At 39.8% G+C, this 21,915-nt stretch overlaps 1 protein-coding gene across 5 annotated transcripts; it reads left to right on the top strand.

The window, feature by feature from the left end:
- The first annotated feature begins 372 nt into the window (after positions 1-372).
- Positions 373-19,336, top strand: LOC109899589 (protein FAM204A-like). 5 transcript variants are annotated; one of them, XM_031835867.1, is made up of 7 exons: positions 392-815; positions 1,005-1,095; positions 1,595-1,637; positions 2,548-2,653; positions 6,160-6,249; positions 7,181-7,313; positions 18,389-19,336. In XM_031835867.1, the coding sequence occupies exons 1-6, from the start codon at positions 537-539 to the stop codon at positions 7,268-7,270; spliced, it is 699 nt and encodes a 232-aa protein (XP_031691727.1). In that variant the 5' UTR covers positions 392-536; the 3' UTR covers positions 7,271-7,313; positions 18,389-19,336. The 5 variants fall into 5 exon arrangements, with proteins under 5 accessions (XP_020350545.1, XP_031691727.1, XP_031691726.1 ...); XM_020494955.2 differs by lacking the exon at positions 7,181-7,313 and having other exon boundaries at positions 393-815; positions 2,551-2,653; positions 18,533-18,642; positions 19,010-19,336; XM_020494954.2 differs by lacking the exon at positions 7,181-7,313 and having other exon boundaries at positions 393-815; positions 18,533-18,642; positions 19,010-19,336.
- Positions 19,337-21,915: the final 2,579 nt, after the last annotated feature.

Raw genomic sequence — 21,915 nt, 5'->3', positions numbered from 1 at the left:
TGGAAAAAGTCAATGGGTCTGAATACTTTCCGAATGCACTGTAGGGAAGGGGCATGCAAGCAGATGAGGAAATGTGGCTAGAATGGACGAAATTATAGTGAACACCTGCATAAGGGCGAAGGTAAACCAAGGAGAAGACTCACTACCCTCCCTAAAACATTGTTTGGGTTGTGACAATTCTACCCTTTTTTGGCAAGTTATCGCTCTACAATTCTGTTAATTCTACCAGGGACAAGTGTTCAACATCTCAGTAATAATCTGAGATGCGCATTGCAATTGTAGCCTAATAAAGACGACCTGGAACGCAACCATGGGGTTTGGCGCGTCGATAGAAAAACAGTTCTCATTGGTAGAAGTGACATTGTTTTACCCAATCAGAGCGGTTGTTTTGCAAGAGTCATAGTGTCCACCAGGAAGTGAAAAGGTTTACAATCTTTGATTTTGTAAAAAAAAAAATAGGTATACCAGTTTGTTTTGGATTATGACTAGCACGTCATAACCCGAGCATACATCGTTGTTGATTTGCCCTTCTCAACATGTATAGCGGACTTTTACCGAAAGGTCTGACCGATGCAGAAATTAGTTCAGATGATGAAGACGACCAAGGTGTTGCAAATCAAGAAATAGCCGCAGCTAACGTTCAACGTCCTGCAGTTGGACTTTCGCGTGGTCTTAAGCAAAATTGTGTTACACTTGGAGACACAAGTTATTCTTGTATCCGGCCCTTCATAGAAAATTACCTATGTTTGGACTCCTTACCCGGGATTTCCGAGGAGAATTGGCAAGAATGTGAAGTGTTGCCCCACCTTTCAAAAGCAAGTAAAATGTGGATAGGCTACTCATTTGAAAAGCTACATTGTATGTTTTAAAGTGACTAAAGACACTAACGTGATATACACATCACGCAAACATAATTAATTAACTGTTGAAAATGAGATTTTCATGATTTGGGTTAATGCTTTTGTTATTGCTAATTGTGAACGGTTGCACTTCATGTTCTTTAGAAATGTAAAGAGCAACAGAAGAAAAAATGTGAGATCAACACAATGAAGCTCCCCCAAAAAAGACAGCAGAGAAAAGGACGATATAAGAAAGGTGAATTGCACTTTTTAACACATAGCCACTGAAGATAAAGATCAATGAGATCTTTGCTCTGGTAAGCCTAACCTACTTGACCTATCTATCACAGAAATAATGGAAAAGGGAAAAGCAGAGCAGAGGGATCATCCTGTGTCCAAGTGTCTCATGATCCTTGTTTTTTAAAGTGCCTATTCACTGACTTTCATTTGTCCTTGTTCAATTCTGATTCCGATTATAATTTAGTTAAAAGTCTTCTAGCTATAAAGGTTGAACTGGAATGGATCCACGGGAAACATAATTAAATTATATACAATTCCATCAAAAGTCACTGAAAAAAAAATAGTCAACCAGTCTACCCCTTTTCATTGTTTTTGAAGGGATATAACCACAGTGCCGTTTATATTTCTGAGGTCATGAGTCATGACAAAATACAACAAAGGGTGATTTTTGGAGTTTACTTGACAGTTCACAGGGAACCAAGATTAATGTCTTTGTGTTTCACGTCACTAAACAGATGAAAAATCAGCAACTAAGAACATGGTATCAAACAATGAAAGGTAATGTAGGCTATATCTATTTTTGAAAATGTAATTGTATTACATACAGTTGAAGTCGTAAGTTTACATACACTTAGGTTGGAGTCATTAAAACTCATTTCTCAACCACTCCACAAATGCCTTGTTAACAAACTATAGTTTTGGCAAGTCGGTTAGGACATCTACTTTGTGCATGACACAAGTCATTTTTCCATCAATTGTTTACAGACAGATTATTTCACTTAATTCACTGTATCACAATTCCAGTGGGAAGTTTACATACACTAAATTGACTGTGCCTTTAAACAGCTTGGAAAATTCTAGAAAATGTCATGGCTTAGAAGCTTCTGATAGGCTAATTGACATCATTTAAGGTGAACCTATGGATGTATTTCAAGGCCTACCTTCAAACTCAGTGCCTCTTTGCTTGACATCATGGGAAAATCATAAGAAATCAGTGAAGACCACAGTTGTGATCCTAACTGACCTAAGACAGGGAATTTTTACTAGGATTAAATGTCAGGAATTGTTAAACTGAGTTTAAATGTATTTGGCTCAGGTGTTTGTAAACTTCTGACTTCAACTGTAGCTCTACAATAGACTCTTCAAGGCTGAGTCCCAGTACTTCACCCACTACATCTCGCATACTTTCTTCCATGGATTTTAGAGTTGTGGAAACTCGCTCTAGTCCATGCTTAGGCTACACCAATCCTATGCTTTTTAATCCATGACGGTAGGTGTTCAAGTGCAGACTTCTGAAAAAGGGTGGTGAATCGGGACATAGCCTTGTTGGTGTAGGCCTACCTAATAGCCTATTTTTACTAGGGCTTTCTAAAAATTGGATGGGTACTTATCACCCATGTATATTCTAAACATATGCTGTAGTCTTGTACTGAACCGATAATGAACATGAACACTTTTTTTTTCTCAGCAGAGAACCTCAAGCGGAGCATGAAAGGCATTGGGATGGGCTTACGCAGTACTTTGGCATCAATGATAGATTTCAACCCCCTGCCTGTAGCAAGCCTGCTCCCAAGGTAACAAAGATGTCTGCCACATTACTCGCCTGCCTGTCTGTGTTTAATGCCGTCAAGTTATGGTAAAAGCATCGAACGTGTTCTGTCTTTCCATATCCATGCCTGTGTAACTTCTCATTGTTTTATCAAATATGACAGGTGGATTAAGAGGTTTTTAAGACTCAAATCTGACGTTGAGTAAAATATAAAAGATAGTGTTAAATGTAATGATGAGATTACCTTAATCTTGGCATTGGGATGATTCTCCACTGTCCTTTTAGGTTGAGATTAATGTAAGATGTAGATTTGCTCTAGAGAGAAGTGTATGTACTGAATGTCTGTACAAAGACCTGACAGCTCCTGCACACCTTGTTACTGTTTGTGGAAAGCTCCGTATACAACAATAACATAGCCTTTCACACTTTGAGTAGCCTAATTGTCAGACCCATGAATCTAGCCTACAGGGGCATGGATCTAGCCTGCAGAGCACTAGCTTAGGCTATATTTTTGGGAAATGATGTATGGAAAATGGAATCAGACAGTCACCTGTTTTTGTTTTTGTGTGTCTCAGCCCTGCATCTACGTGCAGGAAAGTGCTGGCGAATAGCTGTAATGTGTGTGTCATAAGATAAGCAACTCTTGGAAAAATGAGTTTATTTCTAAATGGATTCAAGTAAGAAATTAAGTTATGTACTTGATAAGTCTGATGTAATAGAACAAGAAAGAGACATAAAAATATGTATATGTAAATTGCCATGTAAGCAAAGTGGTTGCAAATATAATAATGGTGTATAAGATGGGGAATTTGTCCTAATTCAATTGGAAGTTCTAGTAATGCTTATTTGGAGTGTTATTTGAATGCACTATCTCAAAGTACCATAAAATTGAATTTTTGCTGCGTTTCTTTTTCTCATTCTCAAAAGAGAAGGCCTACTTTGAATGGATAAGATAATTAACAAGAAGCTGAATTAAACAGAACTTGTCAAGTCAACATAACGAGAAGGTCTTGCTCCTCCATGTTCAAACATTCTCATTAGTGATCAATGTCATTTAGACATTCATATTACATTAACAAATGTTAAGTCAATTACACACTAGGCACAAAATATTTTCTTTGGGACATGCACATTCAGTCTATAATTCAGTTCACATTGCCAGCAAAAAGGCTACTGTAAAGTTGTGGTGGTAGTAGAAGTTTGTATATATGTAGTTATTACTACCATCTTTCATTTCATTATTAGGTTTTTCCAAATTCATTTGAGGGATGAGTGTGCGTCCATAAACAACTTAAGTCTTTATATATATCTTTATATATGCCATTTAGCAGACACTTTTATCCACAGCAACTTGCAGTCATGCGTGTATACATTTTATATATACAGTGCCTTGCGAAAGTATTCGGCCCCCTTGAACTTTGCGACCTTTTGCCACATTTCAGGCTTCAAACATAAAGATATAAAACTGTATTTTTTTGGTGAAGAATCAACAACAAATGGGACACAATCATGGAGTGGAACGACATTTATTGGATATTTCAAACTTTTTTAACAAATCAAAAACTGAAAAATTGGGAGTGCAAAATTATTCAGCCCCCTTAAGTTAATACTTTTGTAGCGCCACCTTTTGCTGCGATTACAGCTGTAAGTCGTTTGGGGTATGTCTCTATCAGTTTTGCACATCGAGAGACTGAAATTTTTTCCCATTCCTCCTTGCAAAACAGCTCGGGTTCAGTGAGGTTGGATGGAGAGCATTTGTGAACAGCAGTTTTCAGTTCATTCCACAGATTCGATTGGATTCAGGTCTGGACTTTGACTTGGCCATTCTAACACCTGGATATGTTTATTTTTGAACCATTCCATTGTAGATTTTGCTTTATGTTTTGGATCATTGTCTTGTTGGAAGACAAATCTCCGTCCAAGTCTCAGGTCTTTTGCAGACTCCATCACGTTTTCTTCCAGAATGGTCCTGTATTTGGCTCCATCCATCTTCCCATCAATTTTAACCATCTTCCCTGTCCCTGCTGAAGAAAAGCAGGCCCAAACCATGATGCTGCCACCACCATGTTTGACAGTGGGGATGGTGTGTTCAGGGTGATGAGCTGTGTTGCTTTTACGCCAAACATAACGTTTTGCATTGTTGCCAAAAAGTTCAATTTTGGTTTCATCTGACCAGAGCACCTTCTTCCACATGTTTGGTGTGTCTCCCAGGTGGCTTGTGGCAAACTTTAAACGACACTTTTTATGGATATCTTTAAGAAATGGCTTTCTTCTTGCCACTCTTCCATAAAGGCCAGATTTGTGCAATATACGACTGATTGTTGTCCTATGGACAGAGTCTCCCACCTCAGCTGTAGATCTCTGCAGTTCATCCAGAGTGATCATGGGCCTCTTGGCTGCATCTCTGATCAGTCTTCTCCTTGTATGAGCTGAAAGTTTAGAGGGACGGCAAGGTCTTGGTAGATTTGCAGTGGTCTGATACTCCTTCCATTTCTATATTATCGCTTGCACAGTGCTCCTTGGGATGTTTAAAGCTTGGGAAATCTTTTTGTATCCAAATCCGGCTTTAAACTTCTTCACAACAGTATCTCGGACCTGCCTGGTGTGTTCCTTGTTCTTCATGATGCTCTCTGCGCTTTTAATGGACCTCTGAGACTATCACAGTGCAGGTGCATTTATACGGAGACTTGATTACACACAGGTGGATTGTATTTATCATCATTAGTCATTTAGGTCAACATTGGATCATTCAGAGATCCTCACTGAACTTCTGGAGAGAGTTTGCTACACTGAAAGTAAAGGGGCTGAATAATTCTGCAAGCCCAATTTTTCAGTTTTGATTTGTTAAAGTTTGAAATATCCAATAAATGTCGTTCCACTTCATGATTGTGTCCCACTTGTTGTTGATTCTTCACAAAAAAATACAGTTTTATATCTTCATGTTTGAAGCCTGAAATGTGGCAAAAGGTCGCAAAGTTCAAGGGGGCCGAATACTTTCGCAAGGCACTGTATGTGGGCCCGGGAATCAACCCCACAATCCTGGCGTTGCAAACGCCATGCTCTACCAACTGAACCACACAGGGCCATGAGTCCTTGAATAATTTTTATGAAGGTGCTTCAGAGCAGGCTCTGCTAATATAGAAGTATAACATCTTGCCTGTCATGTGCCCTGTGAAAGATTTTTGGAGAAATGCTCTTTACTGTACTACTTCGGATAGTCTCCTTTTTTAGGGAACCACCCTGCCATCAGTGACCAGGGGCATCTTTGCCTTCTCCCCTGCCCCAGTCTGTAATGGAAATGTGTAATTAAAGAGTCACATTTATGTTTTGGTGATAACCCCCCCCCCCCCCAAAAAAAAAAAAAAGATTTCCCTTCTAATATCCAATCAAAAAGGATTTCATTTGTGAAGGAAAATCTACATATTTGTATTAATAGCAATCCTATAAAAAATAAGGCCCGGGGGAAGTTACTCTTAGATTTTACCCCCCCTTTCTATTTCTAAAATCACAAAATGTTCCCCTTCTCTCCAGTCCAGCCTAGAAAAGAGCATAGAGAGCGCCATCGCTGAAGGGGACTTTGGGAAGGCGGAGGAGATGAGCGACAGACTCGCCACTCGAGAGGTACGTTGCACTGATAAGAGATCTTTGGGGCGCTCCCGCTGTGACAAATCAAACTAATGGATCCGTGGCCATTTCTTCCTGCAAAGACATAGGGGAACAAAAACACACACAGGCACACTTGATTGAGAAGTCCTGCAGCCCTTTTCCATTGAGTTAATGGAAATCCCTCCCCCTTAGTTTTGAAGTGTGGCAGTGTCTAAAGGACTTTTGGCTCTGCTTTTTAATGAAGGGGTACATTGCCTTCAAGCCAACTTTTAAAACATTCTCAAGGTGCAAGTTTCATACCTTTGAAGTGCACACGTCCCTAAATGCAATGCCTGCAGTTTTGAAACCACTCGTCTCGGCAGGCATCATGGATCAAGCGGTTTGAAGCTAATTTAGTAGAGAATGTAGCCCACGCACCCATAATTGCAGTTAAAAAGACACAGCTACTACTTTTCATAGTTGGGGATTACAGTATGTTCAATTGTCACAACTAGAGGTGAGAGATGTGATGCTCATATAGAAGCAGTGATATTCATGCATCAGTACAGCATACACACTTAAGTCTGTCAGCCATGTACCTAAACTTTATTTAAGATAAACACTTGAATTTCAACCAAGGTTAGGCAATTCACGCAAAATCGTCATACTCTATCAAACATTAACCTAGTTCTCTATTAAAAATGTTGATGAGGGACACGCAGGGTAAGTGAATTGATTTTACATGCCAGCAGACTGATGTTGAAGGCTGATTCTTGTACCCAGCATAAAACAGACGATAAAACACAATAATGCAAATGGACAAAAAAAAGGTTAGAGAAATTAAAATTAAAAACTTGCTTTGTGGCTGACAAAGTGGCACCTGTAGTTCCAGAAAGCCTCTTAGAGTACTAGTGGATTTGAGCAGACTTAGCTGAGGTTCTTTGCCTCTCTGTCACCTCCCTTGTAGCTTGCCAGGAACATGAAGGATGGGCTTGACAGCAGTCTGGCAGCCATAGCTCACTATGTATCTGTGTTTACCTCATGCTCAGAACAGTGAATTGACTGAAGTTTTCAAGAAATTCTCACATACAACAAAATTGGTGAGTAAGAAACTGCATTCATTGTTCTGTAATGCCTGGTAACATTTAGCCCAATATCAGCCTGTCTGTAAAATTGTCTAAATGACAATGAGAGCTAATGACAAGTGACCTACAAATTCCACCGACTTCTTGTAAATAGATAGGAAAATACAGCAGCATACAGTACCATGAATGAGTAGGAAATAGACATTTCACCATTTATTCTACTGTAGTATGTTGACCATGTTGCACAGAAGGGGATACTGATGTGTTACTGCTGCAATATCCCTTTTCAAATATGTTTTTCTTCGTCTCTTTAGTGGATGTTGGACCAAATATACTGTATCTACGGTAGAGGGTAAACTTGAGAGAAGTGTAGTTTGCTACAGATGGCTCAAGTGGTGGCTGCTGGCAACGTCAAGGTTGCGGCTTCATTTCCTAGATAAATAATAGCATGTGGCATATTAAACCTGCTCTGGGGAAATGTGCGTAGAAGTGGAGCGTTTCATACCCACGTCTAATTCTTCCTGAGTTCAACCTCATTGCACTTTGCAAATGATGATTGAGACACTAGTGTTGACTCTGGACAGTCCTATGGTGACAAACATTTAGTGGATCAATATTCCCAACTGTGTTCAGAATACATTTCAAGGTTATTATTGAAGCGTCTCATTTGATACTGTATGTAATGGCTTATTTGTTTACAGTCATAACACTTGAGACATTATTATGGCAGGCTTTTTAGTGGAGGAATAGTACCATGTTTTCGTAATGGAAAAAACGGAAAAGGATTTAGACAGCTGTGAATTACTAAAGAGGGCTGTGTCTGTCCCCCAAGGCATTGATTGTAAAGAAACACAGTTCAGTGTACCAGGTTGTCACAGTATGTCAATTCTCAATCTACCAGCATTGCTTTTCGAACCAAAGTGAAATGTCTGACGATGTTCCTCCTCCAATAAAGGAATAGTTTGTTTCTGCTGTGTTTTGAGCTCGCGACAATCAATTCATTATTTTTGTTGGTTGACTTTGAATCTGAATGTTAAAACAATTTGGTAAAACCCTTTTTTTTAAGGCTTCTTAGAAATTCTCTGATACATGTGCTTTCATCTGTTCGTTCTAAAATACACTGCTAGAATATTACAGGTTGCTTTGAGATTGTCTCCATTAAACTATATATTTAAATATTCTCCAAAGTCTGAAATTCTTTGTTTCAAATACTTTTTAAAGCTCGGTTCTTCTTAAAAGTTCAAGTTAAGTATTAAGTCCACCAAAATATGACACAAAGCAATCACATTTCTTCTTAGGTATCTGTTCATATTATTAACTGGTACCTTACTGAGGCAGTGTTGTTTCGAAGGAAGCTCTTTCGTTTTCATCCCTAATACCTTTACATTTTAGAAAACCATTGTTTGCAGATAGGGTTGGCAATGTTTCTTCTTTTCTCACGTGCAGTTTTGTTTGTTGATCTTTTGCAGAGCCGTACTTTTCTTGTTGTTTCTCAAAGGCTGGCTTAGAAGTCCCAAAATACTAGGAATAGCTTCTGGCCCCTAAAGTACTTCTTAATATTAGTTCAGTAGATTGAGTGGTGCAAGTCTTCCAATTAGGGCACTTGCGACGCCATCCTTTGATTATTGAACATTATTTTACACAGCTGTAAGTTGCATATGGAGTAATTAATTTCCTTAATTAGCATAATATTAAGTGCTATATATAACTCGCTCACCCTCTGTCAGGAGAGTTGATAGGATCCGGCAGCTCATATTTAAAAGATGGATTCCAGAAAGCATTCCTGAAAAATAAAACAAAGAAGACTGTAGTCAGTTAAAACGTATATCCAATAATACAGAAACAGTTATAAGCATTCATAACAGCTCATAGCTTCTTATAACTGCCTACACAAGTGCATAAATGCCCATTATTCATTCATAATACATTATGAATGAGTTTAACAGCTAGCCTTAAGTAAAATAGCTAAGCACAACTTAATCCAATGGTGATTGTAATTCACTGTCTCTTCAGCGGACTTCCATCCTGCAACAATTGAGCACATCCCTCTCCTCTACAAACCGAGCAATAAGCTCCCTTTTTTTAATATTTTGTTTTTTTACTCTGAGGCAGTACTTTTGATATAATAAGTGAAAATAATACAAGACAAAAGACTGTCACACCGTGTTAGTGCTTCCAGTTTCCCCTTAGCTGTGATCACAGCTATTAGCGTACATTACCACTTCAAAACAGAAACTCTATATTCTGACACAATAGGGGGTGTCATGTCCTTTTCATGAGTTCCAGAAGCTAAAGAATATGGAAATGATGGAAAGAAACACCTGCATGGTTCATCATAAACACTTGTCTAACCACTGGTAGTCTAAAGTACAGAACCCAGAGAAATTACACTCTTCAACACACCATAGATAGATGGTTAGGAGTGACATTTCTGAACACAGAAAGACAAGCCAAATTATCCACAGGTGCTGCTCGTGGCAATAAGTAGCAAATTAAGTCACCGGACGTTAGATCATTGTATGACTGAGATATAGGCCTAGAGCCATGTAAATGGTGGTTGCTTGAAGGCCCAGATATATTGTGTCCCCAGGCTAACTTGCATCTTTACTTCTCATACCTCTCAAAATGGTATGATATTATTATGAACCTAATTTCTTCTACCATTTCAATGAAGCCAGAGATACAGTTTGGACACACCTACTCATTCCAGTTTTTTATTTATTTGAATTTTTACTATTTCCTACATTGTAGAATAATAGTAAAAACATCAAAACTCTGAAATAACACATGGAATCATGTAGTAACCAAAATAGTGTTAAACAAATCAAAATATATTTTAGATTCTTCAAAGTAGCCACCTGCCTTGATGACAGCTTGACACACGCATTCTCTCAACCAGCTTCATGAGGATTGCTTTTCCAGCCGTCTTGAAGGAGTTCCCACATTTGCTAAGCACTTTGTTGGCTGCTTTTCCTTCACTCTGCGGGTCAATTCATCCCAAACCATCTCAATTGGAGGCCAGGTCATCTGATGCAGCACTCCATCATTCTCCTTGGTCAAATGGCCCTTACATAGCCTGGAGGTGTGTTTTGGGTCATTGTCCTGTTGAAAAGCAAATGATAGTCCCACTAAGTGCAAACGAGATGGAATGGTGTATCGCTGCAGAATGCTGTGGGAGCTATGCTGGTTAAGTGTGCCTTGAATTCTAAATAAATCACAGTGTCACCATCAAAGCACCATCACACCACCACCTCCGTGTTTCACGGTGGGAACCACACATGCGGAGATCATCTGTTCACCTACTCTGTGTTTCACAAAGACACAACGGTTGAAACCAAAAGTCTCCAATTTGGTCTAATGTCCGTTGCTTGTGTTTCTTGGCCCAAGCAAGTCTCTTCTTATTATTGGTGTCCTTTAGTAGTGGTTTCTTTGCAGCAATTCGACCATGAAGGCCTGATTCACGTAGTCTCCTCTGAACAGTTGATGTGTCTGTTACTTGACCTCTGAAGCATTTTTTTGGGCTGCAATCTGAGGTGCAGTTAACTCTAATGAACTTATACTCTGCAACAGAGGTACAGTGGGGCAAAAAAGTATTTAGTCAGCCACCAATTGTGCAAGTTCTCCCACTTAAAAAGATGAGAGGCCTGTACATTTCATCATAGGTACACTTCAACTATGACAGACAAAATGAGGGGGAAAAATCCAGAAAATCACAACATTTTTAATGAATTTATTTGCAAATTATGGTGGAAAATAAGTATTTGGTCACCTACAAACAAGCAAGATTTCTGGCTCTCACAGACCTGTAACTTCTTCTTTAAGAGGCTCCTCTGTCCTCCACTCGTTACCTGTATTAATGGCACCTGTTTGAATTTGTCCACCTGTCCACAACCTCAAACAGTCACACTTCAAACTCCACTATGGCCAAGACCAAAGAGCTTTCAAAGGACACCAGAAACTAAATGGTAGACCTGCACCAGGCTGGGAAGACTGAATCTGCAATAGGTAAGCAGCTTGGTTTGAATAAATCAACTGTGGGAGCAATTATTAGGAAATGGAAGACATACAAGACCACTGATAATCTCCCTCGATCTGGGGCTCCACACAAGATCTCAACCCGTGGCGTCAAAATGATCACAAGAACGGTGAGCAAAAATCCCAGAACCACACGGGGGGACCTAGTGAATGACCTGCAGAGAGCTGGGACCAAAGTAACAAAGCCTACCATCAGTAACACACTACGCAGCCAGTGACTCAAATCCTGCAGTGCCAGACGTGTCTCCCTGCTTAAGCCAGTACATGTCCAGGCCCGTCTGAAGTTTGCTAGAGAGCATTTGGATGATCCAGAAGAAGATTGGGAGAATGTCATATGGTCAGATGAAACCAAAATATAACTTTTTGGTAAAAACAACTCGTCGTGTTTGGAGGACAAAGAATGCTGAGTTGCATCCAAAGAACACCATACCTACTGTGAAGCATCGGGGTGGAAACATCATGCTTTGGGGCTGTTTTTCTGCAAAGGGACCAGGACAACTGATCCGTGTAAAGGAAAGAATGAATGGGTCCATGTATCGTGAGATTTTGAGTGAAAACCTCCTTCCATCAGCAAGGGCATTGAAGATGAAACGTGGCTGGGTCTTTCAACATGACAATGATCCCAAACACACCGCCCGGGCAATGGAGTGGCTTCGTAAGAAGCATTTCAAGGCCCTGGAGTGGCCTAGCCAGTCTCCAGATCTCAACCCTATAGAAAATCTTTGGAGGGAGTTGAAAGTCCGTGTTGCCCAGCAACAGCCCCAAAACATCACTGCTCTAGAGGAGATCTGCATGGAGGAATGGGCCAAAATATCAGCAACTGTGTGTGAAAACCTTGTGAAGACTTACAGAAAACGTTTGACCTCTGTCATTGCCAACATAGGGTATATAACAAAGTATTGAGAAACTTTTGTAATTGACCAAATACTTATTTTCCACCATAATTTGCAAATAAATTCATTATAAATCCTACAATGTGATTTTTCTGGATTTCTTTTCTCATTTTGTCTGTCATAGTTGAAGTGTACCTATGATGAAAATTACAGGCCTCTCGCATCTTTTAAAGTGGGAGAACTTGCACAATTGGTGGCTGACTAAATAGTTTTTTGCCCCACTGTAACTCTGGGTCTTCCTCTCCAGTTTCATCATAGCGCTTGATGGTTTTTGCGACTGCACTTGAAGAAACTTCTTGTTTCTTAAACTTTCTTGAAATGTTTGATATTGACTGACCTTCATGTCTTAAGATAATGATGGACTGTCGTTTCTCATTGCTTATTTGAGCTCTTCTTGCCATAATATGGACTTGGTGTTTTACCAAATAGGGCTGTCTTCTGTATACCACCCCTACCTTGTTGCAACACAACTGATTGGCTCAAACGCATTAAGAAGGAAAGAAATCCCACAAATGAACTTTTAATAAGGCACTCCTGTTAATTGGAGTGCATTCCAGGTGACTACCTCATGATGCTGGTTGAGAAAATGCCAAGAGTGTGCCAAGCTGTCATCAAGGCTCCTTTGAAGAATCTCAAATATACACTTCTACAATGTAGAAAATAGTTTAAAAAAATAAAAACCCTGGAATGAGTAGGTTTGTCAACTTTTGACTGGTACTGTATATTAGGAAAGAAACCCATACCACCATGACATGCATTGCTTTGGAAACCACTGTTTAAGTACTGTAAAGCAAAGGTGGCACAACGTGGCTATTTAGGTGAGAAGAGGAGCTGAACTAAGACTATTTCATGTTATTTTGGTGTTTTCTCTTTTCAGTACCTTTCCCTGTAATGCCACATTTTTTAATGAGCATTGCTTTTGTGGAAAACACTCGTTATCAGATTTAAGCTGTGCCCGCCCCACATCAGAAAATGAGGCTCTCTTCCTCTCTCCTGCAAGGCCCCCGGGTGACTGAGAAACAGTTAAGGAAAGTCTCTTCTTCGTTCCTTTTTCCTTCAGCATAAGCAATTCATCACAGAATGAACTCTTATTGTATGTATCTCTGGATGACTCACATGCAATTTCTGCTCATTAATTTTGAAATGGATTTTGTGAAATGGGTACTAAGCTTTTATCAAATGCTTGGGAATCTCATTTAGATTATTGTATTTCATTAATTACTTGATAGGCAAAGCATACTTTTCAATGTAGATTTTTTTTTTGTGCTGTTTAATTAATTAGCATGTTTTCTCTTTTAATTAAAGCCATTTTTTTTTATTAAAGCCCACAGCAAAACACATATATAATTTGTTTGTAATTAGGCCTTAATTGGTGGTAGTGGAAGCTTAGCACCCTTAGTTTCTTTTTTCATGATTGCCATTTTATTGCCAGTCAGTCATTAATTAAACTGTTTTTCTAATTAGCTTATAAAACTGTTGATGGCACATTATTGTAAGTATGAGTTCAAAGCTTGCTAATAAGCCTTCCCTACTCAGAAGAGGCAAGATAATGGAATATGTACAAAGCGGGCAAACTTTCAGACTCTTTTTCAGTCCCTAAAGATGACAGTATCTAGCATCAGATTATTAGGGAACAGAAAAATAGAGACATGCATTATACCACTGGCAGTTCGGCAATATCTTCCCAGGAGTGGCTCTCTTTTTGCATGTCATGTAATGCTGTTTGTCAAATTGGCAGCAAGATGACATAAACCTCTTACACGACTGCCCCCTGAATGACAATAATGCTCATCTTTATTGAGAGAATATGGCAATGCATCCTGAATTTTAAAAAAATGATAAGGGGAGGATATACAGCTCATGGCTTTGATTAGATAAGCAGTCAAATGGTCTCACCAGACAACCAATGCCAGTAATGCTTTGATGTACTTAGATGTTTTTTAACAGCTACAGAATAAGGACTATTCGTCATCACAAAAAATAGGACTGAAATTCCGTATTGACCAAGGTTCGCCCACGTCCCAGGACTCAGAACCGGTTCCAGCGACTGCCAACACAACACCTTAGCTGTTACACCAAGAGATCTAAAACCTCTTGACGAGGTTGCTATGTGTTGGATTAAAGTTGCGTCACTACCCCTCTTCTTCCCCATCTCAAGTTCCTAATGCCTGGGCACACCTTCGATGGCCTCACGGTAGCGCCATCACACTTCTGACACCAATTCGCAAATTAGGTGGTGACTCAAACTTGGGTCATTGGCTTGTCAACCCAACTCCTCGTAGCCTTTATGCCAAGATAAACTCAGGACCTCTTGATGAGGTAGCTACTCACTACAATATATTGCATACAGTGTTTTCAACTTACATATTGAACACTTTGACATACTTGATTACATTGTGTATGTTTATTCATACTGTAATTATTGTTTAACATGTTCTCACCTGAGATTTTAACTCACCACCTCTTGGTTCACGGCATTCCAATCTTCCTGCTACGTGTTATAAACGTCCCTGGGACAAACCGGGAACCAGACAAAACCTCCAGGGTCCATGACACAATGTCCCAATAACGTTCAGGGGACCATTGGACAAACCGGGAACTATTAAAAACGTCCCGGAGAGAACGTTCCCTTGGGACCATCACACAACATCCTAAGGAGTAGTAAAATTAAAGTCCTGCGAATGTCCTGACATGGTCCTCGGTGACGTCCTGGGAACTTACAGGGAACTAGACCAAGGTCCCCTCAGAGAACATTCCTTTGGGACCATCATGCAATGTTAGAATGTTTTTAGAAAGTCCAGTGGGATAATAATCGCTTTGTAACCATTGAGGGACCTAATGGGAACATTGCCGCATGTCTCCAGGACGTCCCCAGTTTGCTGGACTTCACTCAAATCATTGTCAAGACTTGTTCTTATCAACATAGTAATTTCTTTGTTTAACTTGCACCGATAGGACAACCAATAATTGGAAATAGATGAAATGGCATCAAAGCAATTTAGTGGACAGACTGCCTTGTGCTTCATTGTTGCAGTAATGCTTTTACTCGGCATAAACAAGGTCAAGTTGAAGTATAGCAATCTGACTTTTCAGACTAGAAACCCATTTTCCTTTTTTCCCTCCCTACCTCGATTCTTCGAAATTAGACTGAAATTACATATGAGCTGCCTAATCTGATATTTATTCCATTCTTATATAGCCCTGCTTTCCAAAGTTGACTAAGGCCACATTATTTAGGCATTAAGGTAGTGTGATAAGGGAATTAGGCTGGTCATTAATCGTTTACACGTCAAATGCAGCGGAGCAGCTCGGGGTGGTGATTTAGCGAGGCAAAGCCACATAGCCCCTGTTAATCCACCTCTCACATGTTTTAATTGGAAGAGGCTTCCCAGGATAGGACATTTTATGAATGGGTTTAAGGCCATTTCTTCCTTAAAGCCATCATTTATTTCATATTGTTAATACCAGCCTGAACACTTTATTAATATAGAGAAGCATTTACGTTAAGTTGAATCTTCTCTCCCTACCATTGTCTTTTGAAGCTGCTGTTGTTTTTGTAATGTGTATCTTGGAATATCCAAGGATTCTGAGAAATGCACAGAGTTATCAGTAAATCATTGTGATGACTATGAACTCATGTTGGTAAACTGGTTGAAATACCTGCAGGATCCCCAATGTCTTGAATACTTTGGAAGGGATTCCATTTGTCACTGACAGAAGCCACATCCATGCTGTCTATGCAGTAGGCTGTGCCGCAGCATAGAAGTCAACTCAAAGGGGACTGTGATCGATAACTTTGTGTCAATACAATGGACATGCCTTATCCCGGCCTTATCTTTAACATGGCCTGTGCTGAAGTGATATATAGTATAGCGAGGCCACATATTTGGGATTCCACTTGAATCTCTATGACAACCCAAACATGAGTGACAACAGAAAGTGGTACTATTGATTTAAGTTTCCTAGTGGTTCTAAGCTACTGCAGCAGCGGCAGTATAATGCAGCAAAAAATTTGCCGCCTGCAAACCTTCCAAAGGTCACAGTATTAATCCTTTGAATAAACCTTGTGTTAAACAGAGGCTATGCTCACGACAGAATTGAAAGAAAAGAAAATGGTTTTGGGGAAAAAAATGGAAGGTATCGGACACTAAATCTTCATTTTAACATTGGTCTTACGGAAACATGGAATAGGCTTGTATGACTGCCTTAAACAAAGAACGGATGAGGTTTTTGTGTCGAATAGGCCCATTTCTTTTCTAGCTTTGTATTTTTATTCTGGCAGCAAATGTTTTCATTTCTGCTGGCTTGTGATTTGAAAGGATTTGGCACTAAGACACACACAAGGGGAGGGGGAGAAAAAATCCTGAAAAGTGGATCAAAAAAGTAAATGAAAAATAATGTCATATTACAGAAAATATGAGAGGCTAATTTGTGCCGACTTTTTGCTAATTTTGTTCTCGCCACAGAAAGAGGAGCCGTCACCTGCTCGGCGCCACAGCGCTGACAGTGCCAGTGATCCATGAAATAAGCTGCCGCTGGCTTTGTTCAGATAAGAATGAACAAATCTGCACAATGTACTGCTCTCGGAATCTCATTTTCATACTTGCATGCAGGCTAAAAGAAATAAGCTGTTTGCAGGCTTGATTAATCAGACATTTGAGGGCTTTTTTTGTCTCTTTGATCTGTTCTGTCGCCTAGGTAACTTGGTTGACATTAATGTTGAGCCCCAGTAAAGACAATCAGGGATGTAGACTGCATTGCTAAAAAAATAAAATGTAAAGACCTTTACCACTTTAACCGCTCAGCGGCTGCAAGAGAAAGAGAAGAGGGGGGAGGGGGTATGTGAGAGGGTTTTAATTATGTCAAAGTGTCAATGTGTCAGTGTCTTTTTTTGGGGGGGGGGGGGGGGGGGGTTAGGAAGGTGTGGTTTCTAGACATTTTGAATTTCAAATGCTCCCCACAGGAGAGCAGGTTAATGTGGGTAATCCTTGTGTTACAAAAAATATACATATCTGGTTGTAAAGCTCAAGGAGCCATTTAGCATCTTCCAATTTCATTATGTTTTCTCTCAAAACAGATGCCTTTTACCCAATGACTTTATTTTTAGCAAATGTGTGAACGCAGGAGAATTGTCAACAATTGAATAAACCTTCAGATTTATGATCCCAGCCTGTGCCACATCCAAGCAAAAGCATTTAGCACCTACACCACTTAAACACGGTGCTCAAAACGCCCTGCTATTATCTGCTGGCAAATCTACTCTCAACATGAGAATGATCACCCATTGTAACTTTCCCTTTCTCCAGAGTTCTGCCTAGAAAACATGATTTTATAGGCCTTTAAAACCTATAAAAAATGGCAAGGAATTAGAAAACTGTCATAGTATGTTAGCTTCAGGTTATGCAGACGCTTTTACAAATCTTCCAAGTGACTGTATAGATGAATGCCTCGAGGGCCCAGCCGGAGCCCAGTACTTGCAGCCAGCTGAAGCCCTTATCTTAAATCCAAGCAAAGTACCATTAATCTTTTTGAAAGACCTTTATGGCTTTTAATGTATCCCAAATTAGAACATTTTACACCCTTGGTTCCTGAAATATGGTGATAAAAAGCCTTTAGAGTTAAATGTTTCCTGGCTACTTGCACTGTCCTGCTTAATCCCAACATTTAGTCTTTCTAATAAAGTTTATCCCACTTAATTATAATAATTTTTAAAAATTGACTAGCATGTTTTTGTTGTTGAGAAATTGTGGCACATTTCTTCACTACCTATTTTTTTTATTTTTTAAACTTTATTTTTTCTTTCCCCTGATTGTACTCTATGAATGTTAGAAATAATTACCTAAAGGTAAATGGATGTAGCCGTTTGTTTCCTGTGCTTCTGTGTGACTGGGGTTATTGGGATTATTCTGCTCAACAATACATGCACTTCCTCACTGATTTGAACAAAATGTTTTTGCCACTTGCAGTCATGGTCATTCCTTTAACTTCTGATTTAAAGATCTGCACGTTTCAAATAAAATGTTGCCTTTTACTGTACATTCAAACGATTAAGTAAATATTACGATAGTCATGGTAAATGGTTGACTGTCTTATTTTAGATTACTGTTAAGCAGTTGAATGTGTGTTTTACTATGTTTTTTTCTTCACCAACCCACAATCTAGGTGCTGTCATTGCATCATGGTCAGGGTGAGACAAAACGGGAATCGGAGGCACTCATGAGAAGCCACCCTGACATATCAGTTGGAAGAGCTCTGCTTGCCAGAGAGACTGATTTACATCATCTAATGGGTCTTCTCTTTCAATAGCTGGCTGTGAAAATCGCGCAAGCCACCGATTGCCGTGACTTTGTGCAAAGCAAACAGGAAGTGGAGGCTTCGCGGGCAGCCCAGAAAAGGAAGAAACAAATTGCTTGGGGGTTTGTCTTTTTACTCTCCTCCCCACAATTATCTCCCTAATTTACATTAAATCGCAGTTTGTTAGCGACATTTGTTATGCGTATTTGGCTAGCTTGCCAGATTCTTTCTTACTTATTACATGCACAGGTATAAATACATGCTAGGGTTTGACTATACCGAGAAAGTGTGTACTGTAGCCATCAATTAACATTAGACGGGCACTTTTGAACTGTCACAGTGGATGTCATGGTAAGAATATGTGTATAATGTGTTATGCTAATGTCTATGAACAAGCTCTCAAGAACATGGAAATATGTTTCATTCAGATTCATTTTTGTCGTTATAATTTATAAGTTTTGCTAAATCAGTATTTTAACATCGATTCAGGTTTGAAGCCAAGCAAAGATGGGAAACCAAAAGCAACATGGGCTATATGTGACTTTGTCTTCACTGAAGAGAAAGAAAATGAAGATATGTGTATTTTCTTAGTTAATTTAATGACGTTTGTGTTAACATTTTTGCTCATGCATATTATTTTTTCTTCACGTTCGTACCATTATGTTTGTGAAATTGTCAAGATACTGTACACAACTAACAATAAAACATCTCATCTGTAAAAAAAAAATTGAATTTATGGAATGTTCAAATAAATTCTGAGCACTCCATGGTGGCAGCTTTATGTGCTGTTTTCCATTACATTTCTCAGATTTTTTTTTTGCATTTCGGGGATTCTTTTCCCTTCAAATTAAATCTGGTGTACATTACTGGATGATGCGTTTATTCATTGCTGTAAAGTGGGTTAATCATGAAGGTGCTCCTTTCTTCTGAGGAGGTAGAGAAAGAAAAGATTAGGTTCCTAATGCAATCTACAGGATAATGTGCGATAGGATTTGCCAGTGCAAAATTAAATTTGGCTGCTGTAAACTGTTGTGAGCAGTCGTAAACTGTGTGAACAGAGGGACATGAAACAGAGGCTTTGCTGTTGGCCTTCACCCATGCTGAGAGAGATGTCATTGTTCCTCTGCTTAAACAAGAAGCACAGGATATTTCTAAGGAGCCTACTCTATAGCTGTAAAGAGTATGAGCGGTGATTACGTTGTTGTTTATTCCGAAGATTTGATGCTCCTCTTTACAGTTTCTTTGCACTGTGATCTTCTTTTGCTCTGCAACGACCTGCTCTCCAACTGGTCCGTCCCAAATGCTTCCCCCAATGCAGATTGCGATTAATTATTGTAATTTCAAATTGCATGCGGAAAAAGTGCACGACTGGTAATTGCCATTATTCATAAACCTATATTATTTTGTTAACAATGCAAAATGATTGCTTTGCTCCAAGGCAATCTGGATTAATCCACCTCAGTTGTTTGCTCTTCACACATTTTTGCACCTACTCCTATTCTCATAGTCTTGCTGTGTATGCTGAATCAGTCTAGCACTGCAAGAAAAATAGGCAGATCATCAGCATAAAAAGTTTACTTGACCGAAGCGGCTTAAAACTGTGAACATCTGAAAAGGGCTGAGAACTACAATGAATTCCACAGAAAAAGATAACCTGGTTCTGCTTGTCAAAGTGTTAAGAGTATAACTTACTGTCACTGGCAATAGTTTTCAGAATTTTACATGATACTATTATTTATTTGTGGGTGCACATTTTGTGAGGAAAAACTGCCAAAATAATGGAAACACTTGAGTAAAAGACAGATACAGAGTATATTGAAAGCCGGTGCTTCCACACAGGAGTGGTTCCTGAGTTAATTAAGCAAATAACATCCCATCATGCTTATGGTCATGTATAAAAAATGTTGGGCAAGCCATTATTTTGACATGAATTTGGCTACCATGGCTATACCCCATAAGATGGCAATGCTCCCATCCACCGGGCACGAGTGGTCACAATGTTTTGATGAGCATGAAAATGATGTTAACCATGGCCATCTCAGTCACCAGATCTTAAACCAATTGAACACTTATGGGAGATTCTGGAATGGTGCCTGAGACAGCATTTTCAACCACCATCAACAAAATCTATTGTTGAAAAATGTTGTCCCATGTAGCTCATTTGGTAAGTAGTGCCCTCCAAGCTCATTACTAAGCTCTGGACCCTGGGACTGAACTCTTCCGTTGCATTTGGATCATGGAATTCGTGACGAGCCACCCCCAGGTGGTGAGTGTAGGCAACAACATATCCGCCACGCTGAACATCAGCCCAGGGGCCCCTTGGGTCCATTCTTAGTCCCCTCCTGTACTCCCTGTTCACCCATGACTGTGTGGCTGCGCACAACTCCAACATCATTAAGTTTGCTGATGACACGACAGTGGTTGGCCTGATCACCGATGATGATGAGACAGCCTATAGGGTAGATGTCAGTGACCTGGCAATGTGGTCTCCCTCAATGTCAGCAAGAAAAATGAGCTGATCGCGGACCTTAGGAAACGGAGGGCCGAGCATACCCCCATCTACATTGACGGGGCTGTTGTGGAGTGGGTCGAGAGCTTGAAGTTCCTTGGTGTCCACATCACTAAGGAATTACCATGGTCCACCAACACAGTCACGAAGAACGCACGACAAGCCTCTTCTCCATCAGGAGGCTGAAAAGATTTGGCATGGGCCCTCAAATCCTCTAAATGTTCTAAAGCTGTACCATTGAGAGCATCTTGACTGACTGCATCACCACTTGGTATGGCAACTACTTGGCATCCAACCGCAAAGTGTAACAGAAGGTAATGTGTATGGCCCAGTACATTACTGGGGCTGAGCTCCCTGTCATTCAGGACCTCTATACCAGGTGGTGTTAGAGGAAGGCCCTAAAAATGGTCAGTCTAAAGCCACCCTAGTCATAGACTGTTCTCTCTTCTTGCACACGGCAAGTGGTACTGATCCACTAAGTCTGGAACCAACGGGATACTGAACAGCTTCCACCCCCAATCCATAAGACTGCTAAATAATTAGATAAATAGTTAACCAATAGCTACCCGGAATATCTGCATTGGCCCTTTTTTCACAAACTTTTTTGACTCATCACATACACTGCTGCTACTGTATATTTTCTATACTGTTGCCTCGTAACTTTATCCCTACATGTGTAAGGACCGACGCTGGAGATGAGAAGCAAGTACAGGGAGTGAACATTTAATGGAAAACGGACATCAAACAAAACAAAAAACGCATCTGGACGGGGGACCAAAACGACATGACGACAATAATGCTGACACCGGAAACAAAACTGAGGAACAGACAGATATAGAGGGGGCAATCAACAATGTGAAGAAGTCCAGATGAGTCCAATGAGCGC

Source organism: Oncorhynchus kisutch, linkage group LG11 (genome assembly GCF_002021735.2).
Source record: "Oncorhynchus kisutch isolate 150728-3 linkage group LG11, Okis_V2, whole genome shotgun sequence".
Lineage (NCBI taxonomy): Eukaryota > Metazoa > Chordata > Actinopteri > Salmoniformes > Salmonidae > Oncorhynchus > Oncorhynchus kisutch.
This window is presented reverse-complemented; position numbering and strand designations above follow the sequence as displayed.